General features: G+C 43.8%; 1 protein-coding gene across 10 annotated transcripts in view; it reads right to left on the bottom strand.

Moving 5' to 3' along the window:
• The window catches only part of sox5 (SRY-box transcription factor 5), a 284,308-nt gene that overhangs the window by 61,666 nt on the left and 202,912 nt on the right, over positions 1 to 19,730 (bottom strand). For all 10 annotated transcript variants that reach the window (XM_063500343.1, XM_063500340.1, XM_063500341.1 and 7 more), the window contains one exon: positions 14,232 to 14,454. In XM_063500343.1, the coding sequence (XP_063356413.1) occupies positions 14,232 to 14,454 (223 nt within the window). The remainder of the gene's footprint in view (positions 1 to 14,231; positions 14,455 to 19,730) is intronic.

Here is a 19,730-nt window from a genome sequence, read left to right as displayed (position 1 = left end):
AGGGGCCAGTGCTCTTAATGCATGCACATCTCTCCCTGTCAAAAGCATCCTGTTAAAGTGGGCCAAGGCATGTGCACCTTGTGTGCGTGTGTGTGTGTGTCACACACAGTGGCTCAGGCTGCTGTAATGGAAAATGACACTTGCAATCTGTCTCGTGGCAATAACCCCTCTTCAGTGCTCTTGTCTCCACTCCATGCACGCACACACACACACATGCACGCAACACACTCGACGTCTCTGTCACTGCAGCAGCCCCCGGGCCGTCCTTGTCACTGCACAGCTTTATTGCATCACTTTAACGTGACAACAAAAGAAGACATTGTGTATTGGGCCTGCCGAGTATAGAAGGGGAATGGACCCACGCATTAACTACACAAGAGACAGACGGAGAGTGCGCGCTTCCGTGCGCGTGCACGCATACACACACAGGCAGACACACAGCAGCAGCGTTTTCTCTTGCGAGTCATGACATTTTTCGTCTGCCTGTCAAAGCAATGACAGAGAGACAGACAGAACAGCAAGACACTGCTGACACACTAATGCTGTTTTGCATGTTGGAAGCCTATTCAAACAGTGCTGAGCTGTGACTTTAACCTCTTGTGTGTGTGTGTGTGTGTGTGTGTGTGTGTGTGTGTGTGCATGTGCATGGGCGTGTGTGTGTGTGCGCGTGTGTGTGTGTGTGCGTCCGCATGTGAGACTGATGGGTGAAGACCGTTATTTCTGATGCTATCATAGTTTTGGCCCTGTGTTGGCTGTTTGATTGACAGTTGGCTTGGCTTTAGAGTGGCTTTGCTTTGCCGGACAGCGGAGGCGGGATCCGCCTATTCCAGTTAACGCGGACGCCGCTGACAAGAGCAAACAGACGCGCACACATGCGCACACACTTCTCCCTCTGTTTATGTGTCTGTTTGAGTCTTGATATCCATCTCTGTCTCTTTTTTGTCTTTCTTCTCTATGTGTGAATGTTTGTTCCATCTGTGCGCTGAACGGCTTGAGACAGAGCATGTTGTAAAGTCTTAAGAATAGCCCACATTGTCCTGTGTGCAGCTCAAAGATAGGGCGACAGACATGTGAGAACCATTAGACCAATGGCAACAACAGTCCAAACAGCAGTGGAATGTTCTGCTGACTAGCATGTGTGTGTTTGCGTGTGTGTCTGACCTGTTGGAGCCTTATGGGTCACCGTGCTCCAATTACTCGGGCATGTCAACGTCGCTCCTTGTAAATCATTTCCTATTCTCAAGTTTTCCTGGCAAGATTACGCCGCTGTTAGGCGAAGAAATAAGTTTGGTTGATGAGATGCCTCGTTGATAACAACTGATGCTGCTGGTTAGGTCACGTTTAGATCACTTAGCCATCTGTGGCTAGCAAATAGGAAGAGTAAAACTCACGCACTAAATGACAGAGTTGTGGGTGTCTTTGCCTTTATTTTACGAAGCACATTACAGAGATAGACAGAAAGGAAGGGGGAAAGAGCAGGAGAAAGACCCGTAGTAAAGTTCTAGCTAGCCTGGATTTGAACCAATGCCTCTGCTGACATTTGAGCAACTTGATATAATTAACCTATAACGAGGGATGACGTAACAACAGTGAAGTAAAACAACAACCCTGTGGAGGTGACAGTGATGTCATCAGGGTTACTGTATTTCCCCTCAGTCTTTAGACTTACAATTTTTATCAAAAAGCATCAAATACAAGTTTCCAAGTCAACTTTTAGGAGGCAACGAGGTGCATTTTGGGAGCTGGAAGACAAAGTGTTTGGGAACTGAAAAGTGAACTTCTGCCGCTGCTTTAAACGGCTCCTTTCTAAAGTTGTGAGCTGTGCTTGACGACCCTTTCAGACATATTCACTCACACTTAAATCATACAGAGCCAGCAGAATAAAAACCTGCCTGAAACCAAGCCTTTAGAGAAGTCTGGAGCCCGAGCTTTTGCCTCACAGGTATTGCTTGTACAAAATGTTGACCTTATTATTTGAAACTTTGGTCTTGTTTAATATGAACATTCACCTCTATACAAGTAATATATTATAGAAGATAACAGTGTAACAGGTCTACCCACTACCAGCTGAAGTTTGAAGTGGGTTAAAACGGCTGTCAAAAAATTCAAATTCAATTTACTCAAAGCCAAAATCTGATTGGAATATCTGCTACGACACTGCTTCAGCTTTTCTTTGGAAATAAACTAGAAACTAATGAATGACTCCGATGTTTATCGAAACATATTGTGGTTCTTTTTTTATTAAATCAACCCGCGCTTAATCTTATCATTCATATCTTTTTCAGAACAAGATAACTGAGTCAAGTCGGGTGCATGAACTCTATTGATAAATATCACATCACATTTATTGTAAACCCTTATAAACACAACATGTTGTGTGGTACTTATTTTCTTCCTGAACATTCCTGTCTGTGTTGACCCTCTTTTCCTCCTTCTCCCACAAGACACCCATGACTCCTTGATTGGACTAATTGTCCTAACAACGTTTGGCTCGCTGGAAACTGGAGACTACAGTGGGGTATAATAACCTTGGAAATAACTTTGTTAGTGTAATTCAACAAACCAACAAAATGGACGAGGAGGCCGTGATCGGCAGTAAAATGGGGTAAAATATGGTTCAGTTGGTGGGTTACAAAACGGCAACAAGCGTAAACTGACAATCTGATCGTGGGATTGGGAGGCGGGGGGCTCCACTACAAATAGGGCTCAATATTAGAATATGTGAGTTTGGGAGAAAGAGTGCCAGATAAACCAGCACCACCTTAAAAACAAGTCTCTCTGTGTGGCTCTCCTTAAGCCACCATCATGAGACTGAACTTTAAAAAAAAAAAAGATAAAGATGACTATATGATTTAAATTGGAAACCCAGAGAAAGAAAGGCACCAGTATCACCAATAGAGGGCCAGCAACCCACCATATGACACACACAGACACACACGTGTACCTCCAGTGAGTCTGCAGTCTCTACCCACATCTGATGGAGCCCTAAATAGCACTATTACTAATCACTGATATTCATAGTTGATCATCATTTTAAATCATCATTTTACTAACAAACTTTAACAACAAGGAACCACACTCTAAATTTAAACAACCGACAGGCAGAAAATGGTTGTGAGTGTGTGTGCGTTGGCTAGTATGTGCCAAAAAACAGGAGAAAGAACAACTAGAACTACAATCACATGTTAAAATCAAGCAGGTATGGATGTTTAAGGACCTCTTGAGTGCAGAGTATGCACTTACAGACAACAGCAAAAAAGAAAGGAAGGAAGAAGTGTGAAGGGAAATGGAGAATGTGGATATCATATGTTGCTTCAGCAATGTAGTAACTAAGCTAATACAAACCAGTCTTTCTGAAGGTTTCTCATTAACTACACAAACACATATAATCAGCTAAAGAAAATGTGTTGGGATAAGAATTTGAAAGTCTAGCATTTGGATTTTGTAGCATAACATTTAAATAACTGACTGGCTACAAGCTTTAAAACATTTCAAAGTTAGTTCTTCATCAAATGTCTTTTACTTGAATGTACCGATTGTGAGCATTTGGGTTGACGCCAGTATTTTTGCTGTGTTTCTATAGTTATCTGTTCTCTCTTTTGTGCAGGAAACCTTAAAAAAAACTTAAAATGAGAAAACTGACCGTGTTTCACACGATCAGAAAATTTACAGAGAGGGCAAAACTGATTTGGCAAAAGAAACTGGCAGCTGACATCACTAAATGTCATTTTATTTGCTATTATCCACCAACAAGGAAATTCAGCTGATACATCAGAGGTTGGTTAGTACTACTTGTCTTTTATTATTATTTTTAGACAAATATCTAATGAAAACTAACTTTTGAATGACAAACTGCTTAATTTAAGATCCCGAAATGGTTAAGTGGTGTCTCTTCACTTCAAAGTAACTGTCCACAACAGGAAGACTTTTAGCATCATCATTTAGTGCGCCAAGATTTCTTCTATTAAATTAAGGGACTCACAAGAGTCATATTTCCTGTCTGCTAAATGCCCGCTCCCATGGTTTACAGCCCCGAACACAACTGCAGAAAACGCTGGTAAAGTCATTCTTTGAGTTTAGAAAATTCATCGAGCCCCACTCAGAACATTAAGCAGTATTCTTCTTAACTGGAACCAATTTAAACCCTCACAAAAAAGCAAACTGTGTGAGTATTGCTATGGTTAAAGACAAAAAAAAAAAAACCTTAAAAGATGACCATCTAAGTGAGTCTTTAGCAACTCTGGCAGTGTATTAATGATCACTGCAGTATCTTGTCATATACTCTTTTATACTGACTGTCTGTGATGTTTTGGAAAGGCTACAGAAACACACACCTGGGTTATAGAGAAGACTGGCATACAACAGCTGATTTGCTCTGTCAGTATTACAATGAGCCAAGAGGCCAAGTGCTTGTGTGTGTGTGAGTGCGCGTGTGCGTGTGTGCAAGCACACTTGCATCTGAGCATGTTTGGATGTTTGAATATGTGTGTGTATGTGTGTGTGTGTGTGTGTGTTTGTGTGTAGGTGACAACTCCAGCCCCAAACTGACTGGCATCTGGCGGTGGCAGTTGTTTTAACAGCTGAGCTGACAGCATTAATCCGAACGCACCCAAATCAAAAGGAGACAACACCTGTTCACTGCTCCTGAGCCCAGCCGAGGAAAAGATGAGGGGGGGGGGGGGGGGGGGATGGAAGAGAGAAAGACGCAGAGCGAAGTATGAATGAAGGCAGGGAGTGAAAGAGATGGAGGGTTAGTGATTAGAAGCAGGTGGAAAGAGTGATGGGGACAAAGGGAGGTGGAAGGAGAAAGATGAAGGGAACGTGGCGGAGAAGAAAAATTTAGGCATAGATAGGAGAGGGGTAAAAAGCACAGAATGAGTGAGAGAAGAGAGAGATACGAGGGAAGGATGGGATAAAAAGCGAAGGAGGGGATGGGGAGAAAACGATGAGAGCGGGCATACTGCCAGGCAATACACACACGGCACTCTTTCCCTTGAGCGAAGCGGAAAGGGGCAATGGGCCAAACAAGGAAGGAGGGGGAAAAACAGAGGGAAGGGAGGGGGAGAGGTGAATGGATGGATCCCACAGGGAGACAGAGAGAGGGAAAAAGGTGGGGTGTGGGGTGGCAGACAGAGGAGAACAGCAGCGATCTACCCAGAAGAAAATCAGAGCTCTGACTCGAGTCACTGATGGTGACCGCTCTGCTGGCCAAGCAGCAGGGAAAGAAAAGAATGCAGCGCAGACCCTTGCTCCTTAACATCTGGCTCAAATAAGGCCGGGGTCATGCTGTAGGGGCAGGTCGTGACCTATGTGGCTGACAACACAGACGCCGCCACTTCATCTGCAGGACCTTACCCCTTTGAGCAGCCAGCCCGGGGTTAATTAATAAAGACCTTGTGGCTTCAAAGACTGACACACTGACTGGCTGCTGGACCAGACTAGGACTGGCTTCCTGACACACTACAAGACAGATTTGTTACTCTCTGCATGCTGAAGAACACCACCTTAATATCTGTGATATAGGAGGGAGCAGAAACGGTGGGGCTGGCTCATGGGTGGTGATTACGTGGATAGCTGGCGTGTGGCCATTCGCTATCCCTGATGCATCATGGGAAGCTCTGACTCCTTGGTCAGGTCAAACAGCTTGGTGCATTTATCATGCATGTGTATGCTGACAGACTTGAATGTATGTGTGTGCAGAGAATATAACTAGAGCTATGTGGTGACATCAATCCCACGCCTCCAATCAGGTTGTTAAAGCCCCTTTACATCCATGTCAGGCTTTAAATCCTGCTCTGGACGCTGCTGACATGGGCGAGAGCGGACTACAGCTCTGACGCTTTCACATCTGTGTTAGAGCTAAGATGTAAAATTGCACTAAGCAGATTGTGCTACTTTGCAACAAGCCTACATGGATTATGTAGGTGAAACCGGAGTGCAGTCCCTTACACACATACTGTATACGTTACCACAATGTACAGCAAGAGATTTGGCTAATGTATGGAATAAAAAGTACAGAAAGTCTGCTAATAAGCTAATCACAGAGGATACTCGCTTCTGTTTAAAATATATATTTTATATCCTACAGAAGGCTTATACATTGGCCTGAAAGTATTGATGTGCACCTGCAATAAAGGACCTCTGTATGTGTCAAATAGATACTAAGCATGTATATAGCTCTACACACTTCCTGCAGATGCACTTATGCATTCTAATTGGAAATCTTCCTTTATCTGGATGTGCCAGAATTTTCTGAAGTTAGTTCATGTGATTCATGGCATCACAGTTTCATGTGAATCGCCTTTTTTTATAGTTTTGATTTTAAAGCTTTCTGTTCCTCAGGCTGTATATCAATTACACATATAGTAAAATTCTGTTTTGGAACTTTATAAGACAGATTAGCTGAACATGCAAAAGGTTACTAGTGTAATACAATGATATAGTCAATGAATTATGAATTATGAGGTTTTTATCAGCACCAGAGCACATTAAGCACATTGTTGTGCCCAGTAAGGAAATGACAGACCTGTAATTAACCGAGAAATACAAAATATAAAACAGGCAGCTCATACACTACAGCAAAGCATATATGTTACTCAAGTTCTCAAAAGCATAACTTGTGAGCAATTTCCACCTATTTAAAGTCAGCTCAGTGCCTTCCTGTGCACGCACTACAAAATGTACACATTAAGAGAAGTTTGTGGAAACCTTGCAGCTAAGTGATACCTTTTTATATTTTGTTGTGGCAAAGAGTCAAAACGCGAGCATTTCTTTCCAAAATGCAACATCCACCTACTCACAAAGTAACTGCTGGTATGTCACTAAACTACTTAATGGAAGATTGTTGAAGTTGTTGGCTAACTTGACAATTTTTCTCACAAAGTAAAAATGTTGGAGGGCGCAGTTATTTGGCCCCTTTGAAAAACTGGTTGAACTCCAAACAGCAATTGCACCACAGTCTTTCTCAGAGTGTTCTTGTTGCTTAAGTGCCTCGGTGAAAAGTTTGGAGATTTTCTGCCGCATTTCATATCCTTTTGATAAAGTAATTGAGGGACAAATGAAAGTCAGCGCACTCTGCACAAAACTCATTAATCTTGCAGCCATTTTGCAGCATAAAAACATTCCTCTGACTCTCCATGGGAATGGGAGAAAAGACCAAAAGGAAAATGAGAGAAAAAGGAAGAAAAACAACAAGCGGTTGTGCAAATGAAGAGAGTTTATGTGAAAGCTGAATAGATAAATCATGGATTCCGCTGATTTGGTCATGGGACATGATGTTGAATGGAAATTAATGGGTGAGTGCCAAATCACTGGGGCCTGTCTAATATTTGGGAGTTAGGCCTTTATGTGAGACTCACACAAATACACGCGCACAGAAGCTCAAACATATCTATGAAGTGTACATGTAGCACACACGGACAATTACAATCTCACCTTGAAGAAATGCACACCTCTTGCCCAACTCATCATCAGATATCAACACACACACAAACACACACACTGTACTCTAGGACAGTCAAACTGTGACTAGGTCACAGCAGCTAAGCTATGGAAGCCCCGGCTGATTCATGAAGCTCGAGCCTTTGTCCTTAACTTAATGCCACGCCGGGGGGGGCAATAACACACACAGGCGCACACACACACCTTAAGAAAAACCACAGGACCCTCTCTCCTCTGTGTAAGCGCTTTTATGCTCATGTATTAGACAAAAGCTGGGGCACTGCTTTTCCCCTCAAAAACACAAACACACACACACTATTCATCTACTTAATATTGCTCATCTGGACACGGAAGAATGGCAGAAAAAGAGTTTCATCCTCAGCGATTGTCTCGTGCAACGCTGGAGAGAGAATGCAACGCTGAAAAGCGGACGCAAAACAATTCAATGAGAAAAGTGACTTGAATGCGCCTTTCATCAAGCCAACAATGGCCGGCCCCACAATAGGCCTCAGGTTCGCCCCATGACGTTGCCTGTTTCTCATGCCACAAAAGGAGAAAGAAGAAAGAACGAAAAAAAGGAAAAGAAAAAGAAATGCCAAATTGACTCGATTTGAATTGTGAGCCATGTCCATGATGATTTTTTTCCCCTTTCTATAACAAACCCAGCGAAGTTAACTGGCACAATGAGACTTGGATAAGTGGAGAGAACGATAAATAAAAAGGTTTGGTTTTCTTGGATAAGCAACATGAGGCGTCCACTTTTTCCTGCTTCAAAGTGAGTTTTATTTCAGCAAAAGGTTGTTGTTTCTTTCTTCTTCTTCTTCTTCTTTTTTTTTAAATGTGGATATCTTTCTAAGCAAAGAATGTTTGAATTTTTTACTACTGAGGGCTTTTTTCTTTTTCCACCAGGTCACCGAATAGGTGTTGAAGCATAAAACACAAAACACGAGTCCACATCTCCTTAGGAAAGGGTTCAAGGTAGCGGCAGTCTCATAAGCATGGTGTCAACTTCTCTTCGGCAAATGCTGTCCGTACATTTGGAGCGCTTTGATTGGCGAATGAGAAAAATCACGCCTTTTCTTGCTTTACCCCTTCATTTTTAGCGAGTTGACAAAAGCAAAAAGGAAAAAAAAAATCTCTTTTAACGTCCCCCCTCGGTTTGGTTTCATTTGCCTTCCTTTTTCCCAGTGCGACAAGAATAATCGCGGCAAACAATGGCTGCAAGAGTCCTGCTGCACTTCATGTTAATTTATACAACTAACTAATTACCAACAAAGGGTGGAAATCACATAAAGACGTTCAACCCGCTCCCACGCTAGGGGTGTGAACCTGCTGCTGTGTGTGTTTAGATCCATATATGTGTGTTGCAGTCTGCAAATTCCCCTCAGGGATCTCTGCTTAAAAAAATTTTTTTTTAAAAAATCAAGAGGTCTGTGTGATGACTTGCAAGGGCCGTACATGCCATTGTTGATGTTTATAGTGTGTGCATGTGTGCGAGTGTGTTTGACGTAACCCCCCAGATAGCAGAGAAGAAGTAGGATTAGGCAAAGTGAGGATGAGGAGGGGGTAGAGGGGAGGTGACGCGACTGATGGACGGATGAACAAGAAACTGCCTCGATCCCTCCGCTTCTCTGCCTCCTTTTTTCCCCCTTCCTTTCATTCTCTCTCTCCTTCTTCTTAGGAAGAATGTATCCGCCCTTCCCATTGTCACCCATTGGAGTGTACGCAGGCGTGAGGGAGCTCCGGCCACTGTGCGCCTGTGTGGCACAATGGCCTTGCCTAAGTGCTGTCCTATAAAATGCCTCAGTGCTCTCTAAAAGCAAGCCCCGGGTACCCCTCCATGTCTCGAAAATAGATGAAGTGCTGTGTGTACATGTGCGAGCATGTGTCGGTGACTGTGTGCTGCATGACATCTGTCACTGAGTTGGCATTTTCAGTATGGAAACCTGTGCCTTCGAGGAGCTCGGGGCGGCGAGTACGCTCAGCAGTAAAATACCGTTTTGGTTGACCTTAAGGTTGCAGGGCTGCAGACCGGCATGCGAGGTTACAAGTGTGTGGGGATGAGTGCGTCTCTTGTTTCTGTGCATGTATGTACAAAATTAGGTGATAAAGAAGAGTGGCAAGGCTCTGACCTCAAACATGCACGCTGGCTCACTGAAACGACAGTGTTGCCATTTACTGACCCCGACAAAGACTCTGACAGGAGAGACACATACATCAAATACAGGACAGTATTATTGCTTGTACTCTCATTCATATCGATGGCAGTAGACCCAGGTACATTTTTCTTTTATGCAAATGTTAACGTTTACTTTCAAACTACTACAAAACTCTTTCCCAAGTGGTATAAAGGAAAGGAAGTGTCACACTAAGAATCCAGTTTGCTGCAGACTTTGATCTGAATAAAAAGCAAATACCTTTAAAAAATGTATTTCAAGGCTGTTTCTTGTTTTTCTCAAATCTTCAAATGCTAAAATGCCTAAATGTCGTTAAGTTGAACGGACAGCTCACCCCAGAATTTAATTTACATAGCTTTCCTCTGGCCTGTGGTGCTATTTATCCATGTAAACTGCTGTGGTGTGAGTTGCCCAGTTTTGGAGACATCTGCTTTCTCTTAAATGTAATGGAATGAAATAGGACTTGCCCTGAGGTGCCCAAAGCACCAAGGAAAAAAAAAGTACCTATAAAAGTAAGCTACAATGTTTCTTTCTTGAAATAATAATAATACATTTTAATGATATACATAATATAACGAGGTGGTTGCTCAAAGAACAGCTTTGAGCCTTGTTATAGTGTAATCACATTCATGTAGAAACTATTTTCATTCTAGAAAACTACACCTGGCGAAACATTGAGATGGTGTGACAGGATGTAAGCATTAATGGTGTCTCCCTCACCTGTGCTCTTTGCTTCTTTTACTGTTCATAGACTGTAAAAAGTAAATACTGTCCACATTAAATATTTGCAAAAAGATTTTTGACTTTTCTGAGTAACTGGGTCTCAGTTTTTGCAACAGAAGTTAAGCTAAATACAAAGTCGAAAGTTGCATCCACCAAAAAACACATACAGCAGATTTTCTGAGCGACTTCAGGCTGGGAAGCTTTGTTTATCCCTGTAACAGCTGAAGCTAAAAAAGAAAAAGAAAAAAACATAAAAAAAAAACAATCCCAAAGGCCATGAAGCCCCAGTGACTGGTAGCTGTAGCTGGGTAGCAGAGGGTCAACAGACGGGTCCAGAGATGGAGCTCAGCTGGCACTTAATGTGCGAGCCACTTACAGTCCATGCCGCCATGTAGTGAGACGAGGAGAGGAGAAGAGAGGAGAGAAAAGGAGAGGAGAGGAGGCTGAGTGTCTGGTGAAAGTCCAGGGCAGTGGAGGCACCACTCCAGGGGCCGAGAGGAACATCTGTGCCCCATTTAGTGATGTTACTCCTCCTTTTAATTCCCCTCATTTTTCTTTTTGCAGCTTATAACTTCTGTCTGTCTGTATGTCTGTCTGTCTGACTGGGCTAATAGGTTATCAATGGGGGTTGCTCTGTGGCGTATGGGTCACAAAAGGTTAAATGATGACTCCAAGGTAACTGTCCAGGTGTGCATGCGTGTGCTCGTGCAGCCATCTCTCTTGGGTTTCTACACCGTGTCTCCTCTTGACCCCGAGCCTCCTGCCATGCTCTGCACTCTGCGCTCATAACTCCACGTAATGGCACAACGCGCGTGCTCCAGCACGAGCCGCTTGCCTGACGGCCTCTCGCATCAAGTTGAACACACAGGAACACACATGCATGCACGCTTTGTCATGGCATTTTTATCTTCGCCTTGTCACTGCTGAAGAATTTATTAAAGACAGAACGCTGTGTGTCTGTGTGTGTGTCTTTGCACATGTTTTGTAGCAGTGTGTTTGAGAGAGTGTGCGCGTGTGTGTGTGAGTATCTCGCGGGTAGCAGGTGGCCGTGGATTAAGACAGGAGATGAATGGAGAGAGCAGGAGAGCGGTGGAGCATGGTTGGGCCAGGCCATGGGGGACAACATGGCTAGTCATTTATTAGAGGCCAACACACACACCTTACATGTATGCAACCAAATGCAATCCTTCCCACAGCAAACACACACACTTTCTGCCACAAATACATATGCAAATGCACATGCGCAAGTATATGTGCTCCCAAAGGCTTTAACAGCACTCACACTGACCTAGTATCTACTATCTCCATTCATCTAGCCTAAGTAGAGCAGCACTAGCCACAGACACAAAACTAAATCTTTCAAACTTAAGGCATTCTTAGCGAGCGTGACTGTCTGTGTGTCTGTGTGTGTGTGTGATGTCTAAAGAGCTCAGGGCCTGCCTTCGATAAGTCAAGCCCCTCTTTCTGTTTCAAGATGTTTATCGTTTTCTGACCCATTTTGTGTCCCTGGCCCCTTGTTCACATCCCTCCTGGTGTCAATGTTCGTACACTATGAATGTGTATGTGTGTCTCATTGATCCAGCTGGAGGCTTTGTGTATGTGTGTGTGTGAAAGCGAGAGAGAGAGAGCAGTAATATTCCAGGCCTTTCATAATGATTAAAGCCTTCATTAAATTTTCATCCCAACCTGCTGTTTGCTGCTAATGGCCTTTGTGAGCCACACAGCCAAACAATAGCTAGCCGGGCACAGAAAAGGGATTTCTATCTCACGTTCAATACTGCCCCTCATACCCCCCCACCACCACCCCCACTTCCTCCATTTCCCTCTGCCTCTCTTCATCTTTTCTCAGCCTCCTTTTTCTTCCTTTACTCTCTTTTCTTTTTTCCTTAGCCTGGGTTTGTGTGTGCGTGCTGGGTCTTGAGGCGCTGGGGCCTTTTGTTAGCGCGTCTCATTTAAACATAGAGAAGCTAATGCTCCAGGTCGGTTTGGATGCTGCTCCGCTGTGGCACTGTGCTAATGGGGTCTGTGAAGACACTGGTCTTTCTCTTCTTCACTTTCCCTACCTTCACCTTCTGTCTCTTCCTTCCCCTTCCTCCCTCTCTCCTTCTCTCACTCTCCGCTGGCTGACTCATAAAGATCCATTATTGTTGTTTTTTTCCTGTGCAGCCAGTTCACGAGGTCCAGTGAAGCAGCGAACAACCCAAAACACACCTCAATTACAGCTCAGCTCGACAAACAGTTCAGTTTTTCTCTCTCTTTTTTTTTTTTTTTTCTTAAAATGTGCCACAACAGGCCTCTCTATCGACTGGAATAAAAACAACCAGACAGCGAGAGCTGACCAGCAGTCTCGGCCTTTTGAAAACTCGGCAGAAAAGCCTGGAAAATAAGGTTAGTGCATCGCAGCTTGAAATGAAAGCCTGTTGATGTACTGGCGGAATACAAACACATAATGCACCTACACTTTAAAGGCAAATCCACACTGCGCCACTGAGCTGTTTTTTCACCTTTTGGGTATGCTGTTATGTGAGCTTGAGGCTGCATGGTCAGAGATGTACAAATATTAACGCGTTGCAGCAGTCGACTTGAAAGCTGTTCTCCAGCGACCACTTCAGGCTGGGTCCAAAAGCTCGTCTATCCCCAATAGGTGATAAAACACTACATAAACTGCATCCACGGATAGTTCCCCCTAATTGTAACATCTATATGAAGGGTGCATTTCTTTTAAAACCCACCTGTTTGGATTTTTTTAAGGCTTTGCGTCCATTTTGCTTATGGAAGCAGCTTGCTCACAACCTTGACTACACTTAACGCTTCACTCTCGCCTAAATATCACTTTCGGCTCCAAAAACAGCAAGCATACTGGAAGCCACAATGCAAAACATTCAGTCCAGAGACCAACAGGTGACATCATACCAACATCATGTCCAACTCTGACAAAATGTTTTTGTTTTTGATGGAAACTGACACTTAATCAACTCGTCTCCCTCAATCAGGATCTACTCAGGTTAATTAGAAAGGACTTTCCTGCACAACAGGTTTTGGTAGGACCCCAACATGTTGCAGGCTCTAAGCTGCATTTCTTAGTGGTGCAGTATATCCTTTAAAGCTGACACTGACTTCTCTGTGAAGCATCCCCACCAATACAGTAACCTGTTATTTATATTAGCACATCTTCCTAAAGGGGATGGACACCTGTTGTCACATTATCTCTTAAATGCATTTCATGGTGACTTAAGCCCCCATTTGTGGGAGCAGTGGACATTAGTGGGCTAACTTTATCTTCTCTAGACTCCAACTGTTTAGCCTGAGGATAAATTTGAGAGTAAAATGTGGGGGCTAATCGAGCTTAACTATGGAGGCCCTGCAGAAAAACAATGTTTGGAATCTGTATCCAACAGAACATGTTACAAAATTACTAAGAAAGGTGATAAGATGATCACTGAGCTGAGAGAATTTTTAAGTAACTGCTTCAAATTAAAGCAGGGAAACATTTGGTGATTTGTTAATCTACTAAAGTATGTTTGGAGGCCTTTCACACTCACTCCAGTGCACACTACACACACAAGCACGTGCATCCATGCTCGCATCTTATTTGTCAGGTTGTGATAAATATGCAAGGCACGGTGGACAATAGGCCCAAGCAGCCAATGCTGTCTGTCTGTATGCTGGAAAAAAAACAAAGGCTCGCCTCTCATCTGAATGTGTGTGGGTTCAGAACAGAGGGAAAGAGTGAGAGAGAGAAAGAAAATAAGACAGAAAGAAAGAAGAAGATGATGAAGAAGAGGGAAACGACAACAGAGTGTAATAAAAGTCGGGCGCAGAGCCAGGGAGATGGTGGGGACTTGCAGATCACACATCTGGCTGTAACAAGCGTCTCCTTTCATCACTGACCTTCTGGCTCGTTTTTGATCAGCTCCTCCATCTTGCGTTGTTTCAGTGTGTCCACCACGTCTGCCAGGCTGCCCTTGCGTCTCTCGGGGGTGCCCAGGGTGCCCGCGGCCGAGCCCCCGTCGCTGCAGAGGCGCCCCCCGCCTCCACCCTCCTCTTTGCCTGGTGAGGTAGCATTGTGCTGAGGGTAAGGACTCAGGGAGCTCCCCTTAGTGCCATCCTGCTCCTGGAGAGAGGAAAGAAGAAGAGGGGGAAAGGGATTAATCAATTCTTAGCTTCAAAAAAGCGATTTTAAAGACACAAACAAACTGTAGAGAAAGAAAATTAAGAGGAAACGAGGGAGGAGCTGGCATAAACCCATTCATTATCTCCATCTTTCTTCCCTACTCTTGCTCCTGTTTTCTACATCTCCTGTTCTTATACCCCAAAGCAACAACTTTCATCCCTGTCCAGTTATCTCAAGTTAGGGCATACTACTTCTCTCTCTCTCTCAGATCCTCTGGAATCTGCATTTGACTGACTTGGAGGTACTTGACAGAACGAGCACATGAAACAGTAAAAGACTGCGCACTCTTTAAGTGTCACGCTAACTCTTCATTACAAAGTGTTCAATGGCTTCCTTTGAGGGATGTCCAATGCTACAAATTCCAAGCCCAACTTTCAGCGCTGCTTTACTTTTGTCCTAAGATTTTCGACAATTAATGCTGAGGATGCAACTCCGTCAAATTCAGAGATAAAAAAACTCCAAAAACGGCTCTGTTGTGAGGTCAAATCATTCCCCTAAACTCATAAAGAACTGAAAGGGCAAAAAACATCATTGTAGGAGAAAAGACAATCAGCATGTCAGCAACTAATTATAACATATACAGCTTACAGTAAAGCTCTCTTCTATTGCCAACACGTTTAGTTTAATGATGCTTGGAAGTAATGACTGTGGCTGAAAAAAAATATTTAGAAAAGTGGACTTTTGCAGAAGAACAAGTTTACCTCTTTCCACTAAACACTGTGTTTTTCTTATTGTTTTCTTATTATATTTAGAAATCTGTATCAAATTTCACTGCCAAATTTTTGACCACTGACAGCACGAACGCACTTATTTACATTTAAATAAGCAAGTCTGAGTACAGAAGTTATTGTTCCCTTTCAAAACGAAAGCTTAAACATGAACAACAAGCCTCAGGACAGTAGCCGAGTGCTAAGTAACTCTTAGCATCTTAATCTGTGACCCCATAAAACCTGTGTTTGTTTCTACAGGCGGCATTATAGACTTAACGCCGGCTCAGCCCAATTAGCGGTGACACTGAGAGTGAGGATGCCGTCAGCTTCGAGAGGGAATGCTGTTATCTCTTTGTCACATGCACAGATGGATTCATGAGGGTATATATGCTCTACATGCACTGACAAGTCACAGAAGTGCGCTCCTTCTTGAACTCGCACTCAGGTGTGGTAAACTGTGCGTGTTGCTGTTTAATTACAAAAACAAATGAGTCAGTCAATCAGCCAAGCAGTCTGTCAGCTCAGCTCTTCGTGGGGTCAATGGTCCACAGGGTTAATCTTTGGCTAATCTCACTACAGTATGGGGCACGCCACCTGGGACAGCGGCACACATACACCGTACCTGTGTTTGTCTTTGTGTGGGTGTGCATCTGGGAGAGTCACAGAGATGGACGGGCATGGGGAGGTGGTGATACATTCCACCTTTAATAATGACATTACAGAGCATTAAGGTGGAGATGGTTTTCTAATCATTAACTCGCAGGCTGCTGGTGGAAGTGGAACTTAATACTAAGATCACAGTCCACAGTGAAGTCATTTAGAGTCTAGATAGACTGATCTGTCTCTTTAATTTAAAAAAAGCATTTAAATGGGACAATTTAAGAAGAGGAAAAACTCAAAACAAAGTCTCAAATTACTTTTCCTTGTCCTTTTAAGAACATAAAGCCAGGCAGAGGCTTACAATATCGATGATGCTTTTGTTGTCGGAAGCCAAACACTGTATGAGCGGTACAGCAGACCATTATCACTTGGCATTTTCGACACTTCGCTGACTCTCTGTGTTGGGCTCTGTGTGTTTCCACACTCTGAATAAGTCAGCGCACTCAATAATTCACTCATCCTCTCCTTGGCGTTCTTGCACATGCATTGTAACAGAGGGACAGATTGTGACAGCAATGATAAGGTTGGAACGTTTGTGTATACTGTATATGACGGGGTAATGAGGTTTCAGTCAGTCGCTGCTGAGGCCGCTAACAGCCTTGTGTCACAAGTGTCTTGTGATTTTAAAAGCCCTGAAAGACTTTGCTCTTCTCCTCTCACCACCTGACCGAGTTGGTTGCTCGTGCCTCTCTTTGTTCCTTCACCCTCTCACTGTTCTTCAGATTAGGGAAAATCAGACTTCAAAAATGAGCGGATTTGTGATTAGGAGTTGCATCAGCGCCGGCACGACGTGCAAACGTAACGAGACGGAGGGAGAGATAGAGCGTAAGAGTGTAAAAGTCAAAGAAAGCAAGAAAAAAAGACTGAGCGAAATCCAAAAAAAAAAAAACCCAGAAAAAAAAGAGAGAAGCAGCGTTATTAGAGGAAATGAGAGCGAGCGAGTTGACAGAGAGATGCATGGAGAGAGAGAGAGCAAAGAGGAAAGCAGGCATCTTGAAGGCAGCGGTCACACCTGTCACATCCCATTTATCTAATCCAGCGCCTACTTAAAACAGCCGCACTCTTTCTTTCGAGAAAGATGTCGCGCAAACAAAACAAACAGAACAAGAATATGCAGAGGGAAGTGTGTGTGTGTGTGGGGGGGGGTGGTCGGAGGAGAGATGGAGTTGGAGAGGAGTGGGGGTGAGGGGTTGTCGGATCTCTTTACTCTGTCGAAAAGCTGCCAGAGAGATGTCATCTCGCTGCGTCCAACAATGAAGGTCATTTCCCCAATCAAAGGGAATTAGCAGGGAGCCGTGGCTTCTTCAAAGACCTGGTACATTAGGGCCTGTGACATTATTTATGTGTGAACTCTGACAGACAGCCTTATCCCGAAGGCAACTTAAATGGCTTATGTTTCTCCCCCCACCTCCCGATCAGCCTCCCGGCATATAATCCACACGCCTCACTGGCGATTTGTACGGCAAAGTCCAAGACGGAGTGATCAAAAAAGAGACACGACACAAGGCAGATTCTCCGCTGTAAATGGGTGTCAGTCAGCCGATCCCGGAGTAACGCAGGTGGCGAAAACTTTTTCTCATCAGCATGCATTTATTCATGAGTGCAAACAGAAATTCTGGCTACTGTAAATGTTCATGCCCTCCTCTCTGTGCATGTCTGTGCGAGCAGGGTTTTTTTTTGTGCATATATGTGTGACACTGTGAGTGCACCACATAGCCTGTAGGTGTGTAAATGTGTGAGTGTCTGCATATATGTATTTATATGCACTGGATGTGGCAGGCTGGCAGTGTGGGCGGTTCTGCCTTTAGTTTGCAGATGTCAATTCTCTTCCAAATGACTGGAACAAAGTAAAAATTGCGCCCCACTCTCTTTATCCTTTTACTGCCTCTGCAATGGAACCGAATTAAACAACTTTTGTCTTCTTAAGCTCATCTGTGAGGGGAGGTTGGTTTAAAAACACTTAACTCTTGCCAAATGCTATTTTTTTCCTACAGCCAGCACAGATGCCGCTGTTCATGTTCTTCTTTTTTTTTTTCTTCCTTCTCCTATTCCTTCCGTCTTCTTCTCTCCCTCCTTCTCTGCTGCCCGACAGAAGAAACTCACTCTCTCTCTCTCCCTTCTTTCTGCGCCACAGCCTGACATGTCTCGGGCTGTGCAAGGTGTATGTGTGAAAAACAATATTTGATGCTTGGCGCGTCGTCGTGGATCAAGGCATGGACAATGTGGCAGTAGGAAGAGCTGGAAACAGCTGCTCAACTAAAATACGTGCCCACGAATACACACCGAGAGAATGTCACCGATCGCTCCTGCGAGGGGGTGGGGGGGGGGGAGACTCAGCCCTGTGCCAGAGCCTGCCAATCTCCACAATATATACACTTAACACACCTCAGATACAGCAAATCCCTTTACATGCCATGGCTAAACACAGACACTGTCAGTAGTGACTCGGGGGGTCCTTCAGGATGGGGACAAGCAAGAAAACACACAACGACACGCATTAGTTTTCTCCTTGCGTTCCAACAATATTGAGCTATGCGACTGACCCCCAAAACTGAAGAGAAAAAAAAGCCAATAAATTACAAAATTTTAATCTGCTGATTCTAATTGTCTTATTGCACACAGTTGCCCTTTCCTTATCTAAAAACCTGCAGCTGTATTTTAAGTAGCAGTTTGGCTAAAAAAGAAAAACAAAAAAAAACGCCAGTATATTTTACCACGACCTCTCACTGTTGACAGGCAAGCGTGTGTTGATTCATTAGTGCATCACTGGCATGAGAAATTAAGTGTGACCACTGTGTCTCAAGACTGCTCAATGACTGTGTTAAATCTGTCAAATTCACATTTACACACACACACACACACACACACACACACACACACAGGAACACACATAATCACACATACAAATTAGACAAAAAAGAGAGAGAGGAAAAATGAATAAGAAATAATGCTTGATGAAATATCTTTATAGTTTTCTAACGTGTAAGCGTGCATCTCGCCTGTTAATGAAATAATTAGTGTTTGTCCATTAGCACATTTATGAGAGAAGATGCTTGCCTCTGCCTGATGTGAAAACAGTTTTTTTTTGCCAGCATCTGCAAACATAAACATAAAAAGATCTAAAAGAAAGAAAGCAAGGGAAAAATATCTCATTCACGGGCTGTGGGCTTAAACGTTTCCTGTTGTCATTTACAATTTTCACATACGTTTACACAGATTTTTGTTTCTCTCTGTAATTTTGGCGGTGTCATAACTGGATTTGATTGGTTGACCTCGCTGAACTCCCGACTAAAATCCTTCCCGTAACGCATTTGAACTCAGGTGCTCCCACCCAATCAGGGTCCAGCTGCATAGCGAGAAGTTCGCATTCAATAATTTTTTTTTAAAGACACCCTTTTTAGCTAAACTACATTCATTTGCAAACCATTATGAGCAGTGCTATTCTTACTCACAGGCAGGGGGGGAATAAAACACATAAAAAAAGGAGAAAAAAGTGAATAATCCGACACCTTTCACGCTTTTAAAATATGCGCGGGTGCCGTTTTCACTCAGTGTGGTTGTGCAGCTGTAGTGGGCAGGTAGAGCAGCCGAGCCAAAGCCAAACAGGCAGGCGAGGCAGCCGGAATGAAGAGGTCAGTGTGGAGCTGAGCGCTTCTCTACCACCGTGTTAATTTACTATGACAAGATAAGGCTGTAATCTGCCCCCCACCCTCTCTCTCTCGCCTCCCGCTGCCCCCTGCTGCCTCACATCCAAGTCAAGCAGTCGCCGATGAGCCATTTACTTCCCCCTATCACTTTACAACAACTGCCCTGAGAGAGAGAGAGAGAGAGAGAGAGAGGGAGGGA

The sequence above is a fragment of the Pelmatolapia mariae genome, linkage group LG17 (assembly GCF_036321145.2).
Source record: "Pelmatolapia mariae isolate MD_Pm_ZW linkage group LG17, Pm_UMD_F_2, whole genome shotgun sequence".
Classification (NCBI taxonomy): Eukaryota; Metazoa; Chordata; class Actinopteri; order Cichliformes; family Cichlidae; genus Pelmatolapia; species Pelmatolapia mariae.
Note: the sequence above shows the minus strand (reverse complement) of the source record. Positions and strands in the feature narration are given on the sequence as shown.